Genomic DNA, 12,573 nt, shown 5'->3' on the forward strand with positions numbered 1-12,573 from the left:
CTCCTGGCTTTGGATTGGAACAACTCTGGCCCTTGCAGCCAACTGGGGAGTGAACTAGTGGATGGAAGACCTCTCTCTCTGTGTAAATCTTTAAAAAAAAAAAAAGAAAGAAAGAAAGAAAAAGATACATTCAGCATCTACATTATAGGACAGGTAGGGACAAATAAAAAGTATACATTTTAAGGCCGGCGCCGCGGCTCACTAGGCTAATCCTCCGCCTTGCGGCGCCAGCACACCGGGTTCTAGTCCTGGTCGGGGCGCCAGATTCTGTCCCGGTTGCCCCTCTTCCAGGCCAGCTCTCTGCTGTGGCCCAGGAGTGCAGTGGAGGATGGCCCAAGTGCTTGGGCCCTGTACCCCATGGGAGACCAGGATAAGTACCTGGCTCCTGCCATTGGATCAGCACGGTGCGCCGGCTGCAGTGCACCGGCTGCGGCGGCCATTGGAGGGTGAACCAACGGCAAAGGAAGACCTTTCTCTCTGTCTCTCTCTCTCTCACTGTCCACTCTGCCTGTCAAAAAAAAAAAAAAAAAAAAAAAAAAAGACAAAGCCTTAAACTTGCCCAGGATCATTCCTGCAAATATGCTTCAAAACGTTGAGAAATGGAACTACAAGATAAGTTTGTAGGAGTGGGCACTTAGTCTAATGGTTAAGATTCTTGTGTTCTGGGGTGTTGTGTTGTAATGGGTTAAGCTGCTGCCTGCGATGCTGGCATCCCATATGGGGACCAGTTCAAGTCTTGGCTGCTCCCCTTCTGATCCAGCTCCCTGCTAATGCGCCTGGGAAGGCAGTGGAAGATGCTCCAAGTCTTTAGACCTCTGCCATTTACATGGGAGACCTGGAAAAAGCTCCTGGCTCCTGGCTTTGGCCTGGCACAGCCTAGCCATTACTACCGTTTGGGGAGTGAATCTGCGGATGGAAGCTCGCTCTCTCTCTCTCTCTCTCTCTCTTTCTCTCTGTAATTCTGCCTTTCAGGTAAATAAAAAATAAATCTTTTTATTAAAAAAAAGATGTCCGCATTCACATTTGAGTGCCTGGGTTTGATTTTTGGCTCCAGACCCCAGCTTCCCATCAAAGATGAATTGGGTTCCCTGTTACTGGTTTGGATGGTGGCTTGGCCTCTGTTGTGGGCGTTTGGGTAGTGAACAAACTGATGGGAGCTCTGTTTCTCTTTATATCATTGCCTCTCAAACAAATAACTTTTTTAAAAGTTTATTTTGGTGCATAACAATTTGAAATCTTTGGCCAGTGTTTGGCACCAAGGATTAAGCTGATATTTACATTGCTGGCATTTCATATCAGAGTGCTAGTTTGAGACCTGGGTTCTCCACTTTCAATCCAGCTTCCTGCAAAAGTGCCTGGGGGGTAGATAGTGCAAGATGGACCAAGTGTTTGGAACCCTGCCACTCCTGTGGGAGACCAGGATGAAGTTCTTGACTCCTGGCTTTTCTTGGCCTAGAACTGGCTGTTGTGATCATTTGGGAAATGAACCAGTAGATGGAAGAACTCTCTCTTTCTCTCTCTGTCTTCCCTCTTTGTAGCACTGCCTTTAAAAAAATAAAATAAAATAAAATTTTTAGAAAACAGTTTTTTCATAATACACATTTTCCTCATATCACTGGGACTATATGATAAAACTTAAATTAGATTTATAAAACATACACAAAATATTTCCTTATTATTTATAACAGCCTAATTTCTGTACTATGTACTTCACCTATAATTTATCTAATATATTTTAAAAATTGAATAAGGATGTAGAAACAACATACATTTATAAACATCGTAAAGACAGGGTGGTGAATAGTTAGGAGTTTTAAATAATTATTACTTTCTTCTAAAAGGAATATAATATTTGGTATATGCTTCATAAATTAAAAAACAAGTCAAATAATATGACAAAAAGCTTATAACAAAAACGTCTTCGGCTCTGTCCCTCCTCAGTGCCAGTTTTCTCATGATTCCAATAATTTTTAATCTTTTTAGTTATCTGTGTGTTTAATTTCTTATTTGTAAATATCAAGAATATGCAGATATTTCTTGGTTTTTTAGTCTTAGAGATTGTCTGCTGACTTCCTTCTATAGAAGACAAGGATTTAGCTCGTTAACAACCACTGCCCCCAACACATACATGTATGTATCACAATCCTGGATTAAATCAGCATTTAACTACACTCCACAGATAGTCCTTGACTTACCATGGGTCTGCTTGGGATTTTTTGATTTCATGATGCCGTAAAAGCTATACATGGAAGCTGTACTTCATGGTTTGAATTGGAGTCTTCTCCAATGCTAGCACTGGGCTCTCTGATGCACTCCGGTAATGGTGAGTGCCAGCAAGGAGCTTAGGCCCCCAGGCAGCCATGCAGTCTTTTTTTTTTTTTTTTTTTTGACAGGAAGAGTGGACAGAGAGAGACAGAGAGAAAGGTCTTCCTTTGCCGTTGGTTCACCCTCCAATGGCCGCCGTGGCTGGTGCGCTGCGGTCAGCGCACCGCGCTGATCCCATGGCAGGAGCCAGGTGCTTATCCTGGTCTCCCATGGGGTGCAGGGCCCAAGCACTTGGGTCATCCTCCACTGCACTCCCTGGCCACAGCAGAGAGCTGGTCTGGAAGAGAGGCAACCGGGACAGAATCCGGCGCCCTGACCGGGACTAGAACCCGGTGTGCCGGCGCCGAAGGCGGAGGATAAGCCTAGTGAGCCGCAGCGCCGGCCTCCATGCAGTCTTGAGTGGAAACCACCGATGCCCTACAGAGTACTCTGCTGCAGAGCCAGGGTGAGCGGTAGGTTTGGTGCTTTAAACACATTTTCACTCTGCAGTATTCTCAACTTCCAGTGGGGTTATCAACATGGAACACCATAATAAGCTGAGGAGCTTCTGTGTATTATTTTCCCCTCCATAATTATCTCCAGATTTTTTCCCCCAGGCTTGTTTCCTTTGTTGGATTCCTTGTGTCTCTGGATCTCACATCTTTCTCTTGGTTTAGTCCCTACCATGGTAGAGAACATTTAGTCTCTCTACCATGGTAGAGAATATTTTCCAGGTGTTTCCAGAGAAGGGTAAACAATTTATGACCTCATTTTTGTGAAAACATCTATATTCAGCTCCCATATGTCATTGATACATTTGTATAACTTCCCCTCAAACCTCTGAAGACAGTTGCTCTCCATCGTTTGCAAGCTTTGGTGTTGCTGTTGAGAAGGCCTTCATTGCTTTGCCTGTGATCTTTCTTTTCGTGTCCCTCTGGAAGTTTTATGGTTCATCTATTTATCCTGCAGTTCATGATAGTCTTGGATAGATAGATCCTTAAGAGGATTTCCATTGCTTCTACCAAATACTTGGGGGTATTACCATCTGAATTTAATCTGAATTAAACTCCTGGCTACAAGTTTATCAGACCATTTAGGTAGTCTGAATTTGGGCCACAATTTTATGTGAGGGCTGACTCATTGTTTCAAATTCTCAGTGGAAATATTTCTCTTCTCTACTCCCGCCCAAGTTTGAAATGGTTTATTTCTCATGTGATCCACTTGAAGTGCTATAGGGGTCTCTTTCTAATTTACTCTTACACTGAAGGTATAGTTTTTTTTATTTTATGTTATTTATTTATTTTTAAAGATTCATTTATTTATTTGAAAGACAGAATTATAGCAAGAGAGGGAGGGAGGGGCAGAAGGAGGGAGGGAGAGAGAAAGAGAGTTTCCACCCACTGGTTTACTCCCCACATGGCTGCAACAGCCAGGGCTGATTTAGGCCAAAGCAAAGCAGGGAGTCAGGAGCCTCATCTAGGTCTCCCGCATGGGTGGCAGGGGCTCAAGCACTTGGGCCATCTTCCACTGCTTTCCTAGGTCATTCAGCAGGGAGCTTGATAGTAAAGGACACAAACTGATACCCTTATGGGATGCTGATGTTGGAGGTGGTAGCTTTACCTGCTATGCCACAGCACCAGCCTCGGAAGATATAACTCTTTGGAAGCCTATAATCTGGTAAGAGGAGAATTAATCAGACTTTCCACCTTGTAGTTATGGGCTTTGTCCTCAAAATGCTGTGAAAATCAAAGCCTGTACTCCACTGGTTTGACAAATGGGCTTAGGAAAACAGTGTAACACTTACCTTTCAAGGGTCCTGTCTGCACGTCATCCATAGCCTTGGATTGCCTTACTTCCTTGTTTGATGATTTTAGTTATTTCCAGCAGTTCAGATACCTATTCTATCATCTTCCTGGAAATGAAAGTCTATGTCACCTTTCTAAAGCTCAATTTCCTCATCTGAAAAATGAGGATAATAGTATTCTCTTCATAGTACTGTGAAGCCTAAGTGAGATTATTACTAACTGTAAAGCTCTTAACTGTTTATTCATTGTAAACATTTATCTTCACTTTTATTTGAAATTGAGGGAGGGAAGGGGGGAGGAAGGGGGAGATAGAGGCAGAGAAAGAGAAGTATTTGTCATCTATTGGTTCACTCAACAAATGACTTCAATGGTGAAGCCAGGAGCCAGAAACTCCATACAGGTCTCCTACATGAGTGGCAGGGACATCATGTGATTATCATAAAAATCAGATAAATAGATCAGATAATCAGATGACTATCTGATTATGTACTACTGCCTTCCCGGCCACATTAGCTGATAGTTGGCTCAGAAGCCAAGCAGCTGGGACTCAAACTGGTTCTCCAATACGGGATGGTGGTGTCGTGAGCTGTGGCCTAACCCACTCTTTGCTACAGTGCTGGCCAGCTTACTCATTTTTTTTTTAAAGTGACATATGACATTCTCAAAGTCTAAAAATGAGTTGCAGTATTTTCCTTTTTTTAATAAGCATATGGCACATAAAAACCAGGAAATGAAGAGGATATGAATAATCTGAGGTCCTGACACATTATATGCTTACTATATTAAGAAATATAGTTGGTCCCTTCCATTTTAAAAATTTCCATTTCAAATGAGAACCAAGTAACTAAACATCATTAGTAGCCTAGATCTTCATTGAGAACATGGGGTTTATTGAAGGGAAACTCTCAATTAATTTATGCCTTTTGTGAAACAGAATTTGGAAACACCCCTTTCCCTGTAATCAAAAATAACTCAAAATGGATATAGAACAGGTATTTTCTCTTTTAACAAATTAGGCTATTCCCTAATTTTTACTGTTTTCTATTGTCACAGAGCTGAATTGTATGAGAAAGTATTTTTTGAAATTAATAGATATGTTTACTCCAAACAACTTCTCTTTATTTTTTTAAAAAATTTTTTCATTTTTTTAATATATGTGAAAGCCAGAATGGCAGGTGCACGTACGTGTCGCTCCCCCTCTTCGTGGAGGAGCAACACTGAACCCTGCGCTGTTCTTTCGTCTGCTCGGCCCTCCCCGGGTTTGCTGCTGGTTCTTCCCGGGTTGGCTACTATCCCTTCCACCTCCGTGGAAGGGCAGTTCCCCCTGGCCGCATTCCCCACTTCCGCAGGGGAGCGGCACACCGCCGGCCGGTTCTCTCGGGGGCTGCACGGGTTCCCTTAGATGTTCCCCATAGATGTTCCTGGTGCATGCCGTCTCTCTCCTCCTTTATAGTCCTCCTCCGCCAATCCCAACTCGGCTGAGTACGCTGCTCTCCAATCAGGAGCAAGTCCTACAGTTAATTGGTTGAACTGGAGGCAGCTGTGCGGAAGCTGTTTACTTCTCTCCCAGCGCCATATTGTGGGAGAGCAGATGCATAGAATAAGTCCTAATTCGAGCAACTTAGTCTAGTCCGGATTGCTCCCCACAGATCCCCCTTTCTTTTTATTTTTTGGCGTTGATACGCGCCTGTCTTCGGTGTCCCGCAGCACACACTCTGCTGTACTTGCTAGAGTTGCCACAGGCTCTTACAAGTCCTATCAATCAGGAAAACCGAATCCGGGTCCTCTCTTCGCCATTGTGAGGAGGTTTTTAGGCGCTGATGCGTGCCTGTGTTCGGTGCCCTGCAGCGCATGCTCTGCTCTGCCCGCAGGGGCTTACAAAACCTATCAGGCAAACCGAATCCAAGCCTTCTCATTGCCTTATTGTGGGGGAGACTTATTAGTGTTGGTTCGTGCCTATCTTCGGTGACCTGCAGCTCATACTCTGGTCGAGCTTTGCTGGCGCTTACCGCCTTAAATCAGGCAGACCGAATCCAAGCCTCCTAATTGTTGCATTGTGGGGAAGCTTTACTGATGTTAATTCGTGCTTGTCTTCGATGACCTGCGGCTAGCCGCCCAGGTGCTCATCGCCTCACTAATCGGGCAGACCGAATCCAAGCCTTCTAATTGGCATGTTGAGGGGAGGCCTTATTTTTCTCTATTTCTCTATCTCCGGGCATTCCTACCTCTCCCATTTCACTTCTATCTTCCAGCATTCCCATTTCTCTTTTACTTCACTTCCAAACTTCTGTTTCTCTTATCCCTGCGGCTTTCCGGCACCTCGCCCCGCCGGCGGGTTCCTGGCTCTGCGCCGCTTCAGCCCGCGCGCCTCTCTCATCTGCGCAGCTTCCCGGCTTTGCGCGGCTCGGGTTCGCGCGCTCCGCGGTCTCCACGCTTAACCCTTTCGCGTCTGAACCACGGCCTACGCCAGCGTTCCCTATCTATTCACGCCCCGTGCTCTCTCTGCACGCGGCGGCTTCCGCGAGTAACACAGCGTAGCTTGCGTCTCCGCCACTAGGATTCAATCTAAGTTCCCCGGGCTAGCCTGGCGAATTCAACCCAGCGTACGTCTCCGCCCCACGGTTTGGCTTCCCGTCCTTTGCTCCCCGGGCTAATCAGACGGATCCCAATCTGGCTTGCGTCTCAGCTTCTGGTTTTAACTTTTCGCCCCCTATTCCCGGGCTAACTTGAGAATCCCAAAGTGGCTTTCGTTTCCGCCTTGGCCTGCCCCCCGCGGCTTCAATTTCCCTAACATTTTTCTCTACCCGGTATGTTTCCCCAAGCTTTCCTCCAACAATACTCCTCCCTCATTTCTCCTGGCCTCTCCCCACAGTCCGCGTCCGAGTCTGTTTGTTCTAGCTTTCACTTTCTGGCCTCTCCCCACAGTCCGCGTCTGAGTCTGTGCCTAGGCTTTCAATAGCTTCTTCCGGCTCCTTTTTCGTCCGGCTTTTCCCTAGGCTGTTTCGAGTCTATGCCTAGGCTTTCAATAGCTTCTTCCGGCTCCTTTTTCGTCCGGCTTTTCCCTAGGCTGTTTGCTAGTTTCTCTCTCCGATATTTTCCCTAGTTCTTCCCGTTTCTTCCCTCCTAAGTTTCATATCCGTCCTAAGTTTCCTATCCGAGTCATTTCTTCCCTCCTAAGTTTCCTATCCGAGTCAGGTTTCCTATCCGAGTCACGGCACCATTATGTCGCTCCCCCTCTTCGTGGAGGAGCAACACTGAACCCTGCGCTGTTCTTTCGTCTGCTCGGCCCTCCCCGGGTTTGCTGCTGGTTCTTCCCGGGTTGGCTACTATCCCTTCCACCTCCGTGGAAGGGCAGTTCCCCCTGGCCGCATTCCCCACTTCCGCAGGGGAGCGGCACACCGCCGGCCGGTTCTCTCGGGGGCTGCACGGGTTCCCTTAGATGTTCCCCATAGATGTTCCTGGTGCATGCCGTCTCTCTCCTCCTTTATAGTCCTCCTCCGCCAATCCCAACTCGGCTGAGTACGCTGCTCTCCAATCAGGAGCAAGTCCTACAGTTAATTGGTTGAACTGGAGGCAGCTGTGCGGAAGCTGTTTACTTCTCTCCCAGCGCCATATTGTGGGAGAGCAGATGCATAGAATAAGTCCTAATTCGAGCAACTTAGTCTAGTCCGGATTGCTCCCCACACGTACGCACATACACACACACAGAGTCTTTCATCATCACTTGTTCACTCCTCAAATGTCTGCAAGAGCCAGCATTGGACTGGGCTAAAGCTAGGAGCCTGGAACTCAATCCAGGTCTCCCACATAGGTGGCAGTGACCCAAGTACTTGAGTCATCATCTGCTCACTCCTAGATGCATTAGCAGGGAGCTGGTTTTGAAGTAGAGGTGGAGGATGGACTCAATCCCAGGCATTCCAACATGGGATGTGGGTGTTCCAAGCAGCAGTGCCTGTTCCGCATTCTCTTCAAAAACAATTTCCACCAGCACCAAATAGTTATTGCAGAGGCTCAAATCTCTCTCTGAAAGGTGACGTGCTGCTGGGGCCCTCTCAGGGACACTTCTTTAGCAGGTGCATTGTGATATTCTTCACAGCCAGCATGGTCTCTGTACAGGTAGGTTTGATGAGCATCTCTGGGAGTAAAAATCCAAAATGCCCCGTGTCACGTAACTCAAAGGCAAATGAGTAGGGTATTCCATTTTTGTAGGCCCAATCCATTGAGTTCCCAGAGCTCACATCTAAAAGTTAAAAAATAAAAGTTAGCCTCACTAGACAGTCTAATTTTTCTAAATGTATACACAGAACTTGCTTATTAAGCTGTACTAAATCCCTTCAATGAAACACCCCTTCAAAAGCATGATTTAAAAGTTATTCCTTGGCGTCTGGCTCATGGGACTTGTGAATCATACTTGCTGACATCTTTGAGGATCTAGACTAAGTATTAATGTTTTGCCAGGATGATGACCTCAAAATCAACTTAATTCTAATAACATTTATCTCCTCCTTCACTTCATTTACACATAAGTGACCTACACCAAGGGCTTCTAAAAATATGTATTTCCATTTTATTTGAAAGGCAGAGAGTAGGAAAGACAGAGGGAGATCTTCCACCTGCTGGTTCTCTCTTCAACTGTCAGCAACGGACAGAACTGACTTGAGTTGAAGCGAGGAGTCTGGAACTTTCCTGGAGTCTCCCACACGAGCGGCAGGAAACCAAGTACTTGAGCCATCATCTGCTACTTCCCAGGGTACATTAGCAGGAAGTTGGGCCAGAAGGGAAGGAGTTGGAACTTGAATCAGGCTCTCTGTTATCAGGGGGCATCCCAAGTGGCAATGTAGTTGTTGGGCCAAATGTCTTCCCCTTTTCTTTTTCTTTTTTTAGTTCTTATCATTCAGTTCTTCTCCACTTCCAAGGTTGAGAATAAAATTCTATGGCCCAAAAGCCTCATTTCTCCTACCTCCCCTATATTCCAACTTCTGCAAAATTTGGTTTTTGTCTCAGGTTTGTAATTTCCAGACTCCTCCCTGCATTCATATAGTTTTATTTGACTCTCTGCTTGGTCATGGTCATTATTTCATTGAATTTCTCACCAGATCCTTAAACCATATCTTCTCTGTCTCTATTCTGCCTTTGTGTTGCCAATCCTCAACCCTTAGTCCAGTTTCTACCTCTACGTGAATGTGCTAGAGAAAGTCCTTTAATAGATAGATTTAGGCCGGCACCGGGGCTCAGTAGGCTAATCCTCCGCCTTGCGGTGCTAGCACACCAGGTTCTAGTCCCGGTTGGGGCGCCAGATTCTGTCCCGGTTGCCCCTCTTCCAGGCCAGCTCTCTGCTGTAGCCTGGGAGTGCAGTGGAGGATGGCCCAAGTGCTTGCACCCCATGGGAGACCAGGAGAAGCACCTGGCTCCTGGCTTCGGATCAGTGCAGTGTGCCAGCCGCAGCGCTCCAGCCGCGGCGGCCATTGGAGGGTGAACCAATGGCAAAAGGAAGACCTTTCTCTGTCTCTCTCTCTCTCACTGTGCACTCTGCCTGTTGAAAATTAAAAAAAAAGATATATTTATTTATTTATTTTCATTTTATTTGAAAGGCAAACAGACAGAGAGTGAGAGAGAGACACACAGGGAGATACCTTCCATCCGCTCATTCACTCCTTAACTGCCTGCAACAGCTGGGGCTGAGCCAGGCTGGAGCAGGAACCTGGAACTCAATCTGAGGCTTTCATGTAGGTAGCAGGGACCCAAGCACTGAAGCCATCACTGCTGCTTTCCAGGATGTATATTATCAGGAAGCTGGATTGGAAACAGATGAGCCAGAACTTGAAGCGGGCACTACAAAATGAGATGCAGGCATGCCAAGTGGTGACACAAGCCACTGCATCAAACACCCACCCCTAGAGAAAGCTTTGGCTGAGTAGATATCCTGTGAGTTCACAGTCTAATCACAATGTCTTTTTCTTCTCCCCATGCTGCTCACACTCTTCTGTATAGCTTTTTACTTACAGAACCTTTTCCATTCTCTTCCGTCCTGCCCCTCACTTTGCCACTTTCCCCCGTCACTTCCTCTACTAACAGAGCCCTCTGCCTCTTCTCCATCTAGCTCAGAGGGAAAGCGTTGTTTGTTTTCTGTGTGCATCACCTCTTGATACCATTTGCTATTGTGTTTTCTGGGCATGAGATAATGCTTTTTCTAGGACCTCGTTTCATGGATTCATTCCCTCTCTCGCACCTGCATTGACCAAGAGACTCAAGGACTCCCTTATTTTTATAATGTTATAGTTTTAAATAATCATTAAAATTTATTTATTTGAAAGTCAGAGTGACAGAGAGAGGGAAAAACAAAGTGACATCTTCTATCTGCTGGTTTGCTCCCTAACTATTCATAGTATCTGGGGCTAACCTAGGCAGAAACCAAGAGCTAGGACCTCCTCACAGGTCTCCCACATGAGTGGCAGGGTCCCAATCACTCGATTTATCGTCTGCTGATCCAAGACTTATCAGCAGGAGCTGGATCAGAAGTACAGAAGCTGGAACTTGAAGCAGGCTCCTGAATGTGGGATGTGGGCATCCCAAGTGGCAACTTAATCTGTTCTACCCCAATGCCCACTCCAAGGCCACCTTTCTTTTAGCACTTCCTTCTCATGGTTCTGCTATATACTCTGGGTTACCGTGCTCTTTTTCTCTTTCCTTTTGCTTTAGGATTCAAAGGAGAATCCCTCTGTGTTGCTTCTAAATCCTGAACCACTTTCAGCCTGGTTAGTGCCTCTACCTATTACATTTTGCTCTTAAAGGTTGTCAACGATTGCGTCCAATGTTCTTTTCTGGTTTTTGTTTTCCCTTCAGGCCCTCCTTTGCACTTCTCCATAGCACTCAACATCACTGAACTTAATATGGCTGAACAATCTGTACTGGCAACACTCTTCTCCCGGCTCCTGTGACCTCCCCCAGGAGAAAGCACAGGTGCCGAAGATAGACTGCTGGTGTGGGCAGTATCCAATCCTACTACCTGACTTCCCTGTGCCTTGGTCTCTGCTTCTTTTTTATTTAAGAATTAAATTTACTTTTGTCTATCTGAAGGCAGAGAGACAGAGAAGAGAGAGAGAAACAGAGAGAAAGGGAGGGAGTGAAGGAAAGGGAGTGGGGAGTGAGAGACAGACAGCCAGAGATCTTCCATCCACTGGTTCATTCCCCAAATGTCCAAACCTAGAGGCTGGGCCAGGCTGAGTCCAGGAGCCAGGAACTCAACCTGAGTCTCCCATGTGGGTGGCAGGGACCCAATTACTTGGGCCATCACTTGTGGCCTCCCAGAGAGTATATTAGCAAGAAGGTAGAATCAGGAGCAGTACTGAGACTCCAACCCAGGTACTCTGATGTAGGGTGGCATCATCCCAAGAAGCAGCTTAACCAATGTGCCAAACACTTGTCCCTCTCTTTTTGAAAAAGACATTGATAATACGAGCTACACACAGCTATTGTGAAAATTAAATGAACTAATAGAACACTAGAAAGTGCTTACGATATATTAGTTGTTATTTTGCATCTTTACACCCCAAAGTGTGTAGTATGTCATTTTTAGCGTAATGGACTCTTAGTCATTTATTAAAAGGATAAATACCTCAAAGAAAAATCTTTGTATACTTTTTTCTGAAATTTATATGATCCAGTTTGCTATAATGTGATTTTATTATTACATTTCCAGAGCATGTTCATTTACTCAAATAATAATACCTTTTATGACAATGTTGTAATATAATAAATATAATATATAATGTGTCCTAGGACAAGGTAGAGTTGGAATCTTTATGTGATGGTAACAGTTAAATGATTCTGCTGCTTTTGATTCCCTTTGCTTTGAATAAGGACAGAAGATAGGTTGTGGCTTCTGTGTCCCTCTGGTTAGAGTTCACTGGAACAACAAACAGTAGTCATGGTAGCCAAAGTCAGAGACAATGTGTGCTGACACTTATTACGTCATGGTGATGCGACAGGCTCGTTTCTATGGTAACAGATAGCTCTCAGCAAATATAATACTATGATTGTGCCTTTGTACCTAGCTGCAAAAGTAAACTATGTTACTAACATTTCTATAAATATTATGTGGATATTCGGTGGTAATGTGATTTTGTAAAATGCTATATTTTCCCCTCCATCAGGATGACTATTGAAAAACAGTTAAAAAAATGTCAGCATGAGACCAGTAATCAAGGACTTGGAAAAACAAACCTACTGATACGTGTGACACTCTCATTATTAGGATAAACTTATTTGACAAACAATGTTAATTGGTACGCTAAGCTTTTCTTCTGAAGGCTTATGACACTAAGCTTTTCTTCTGAATGGTAAGACATCAGGAATATAATGACAAGTAGATTAAAGAAATCAAGAAATGTACTACCTCAGGGGGGAGTATAATGAGACGTCACAGCATATATAAGATATATAAACATACACACAGCAAGTATGT

General features: G+C 45.1%; 1 protein-coding gene across 2 annotated transcripts in view; it reads right to left on the reverse strand.

The window, feature by feature from the left end:
* Nucleotides 1–5,206: 5,206 nt before the first annotated feature.
* CPA6 (carboxypeptidase A6) overlaps nt 5,207–12,573 on the reverse strand; it is a 351,124-nt gene continuing 343,757 nt past the window's right edge. For both annotated transcript variants that reach the window (XM_002710456.6, XM_089336346.1), the window contains exon 11: nt 5,207–8,349. In XM_002710456.6, coding sequence (XP_002710502.1) covers nt 8,162–8,349 — 188 coding nt within the window. In that variant the 3' untranslated portion in view covers nt 5,207–8,161. The remainder of the gene's footprint in view (nt 8,350–12,573) is intronic.

This window comes from Oryctolagus cuniculus, chromosome 6 (assembly GCF_051225735.1).
Source record: "Oryctolagus cuniculus isolate XC-2025 breed Fujian yellow rabbit chromosome 6, ASM5122573v1, whole genome shotgun sequence".
In the NCBI taxonomy this organism is placed as follows: Eukaryota; Metazoa; Chordata; class Mammalia; order Lagomorpha; family Leporidae; genus Oryctolagus; species Oryctolagus cuniculus.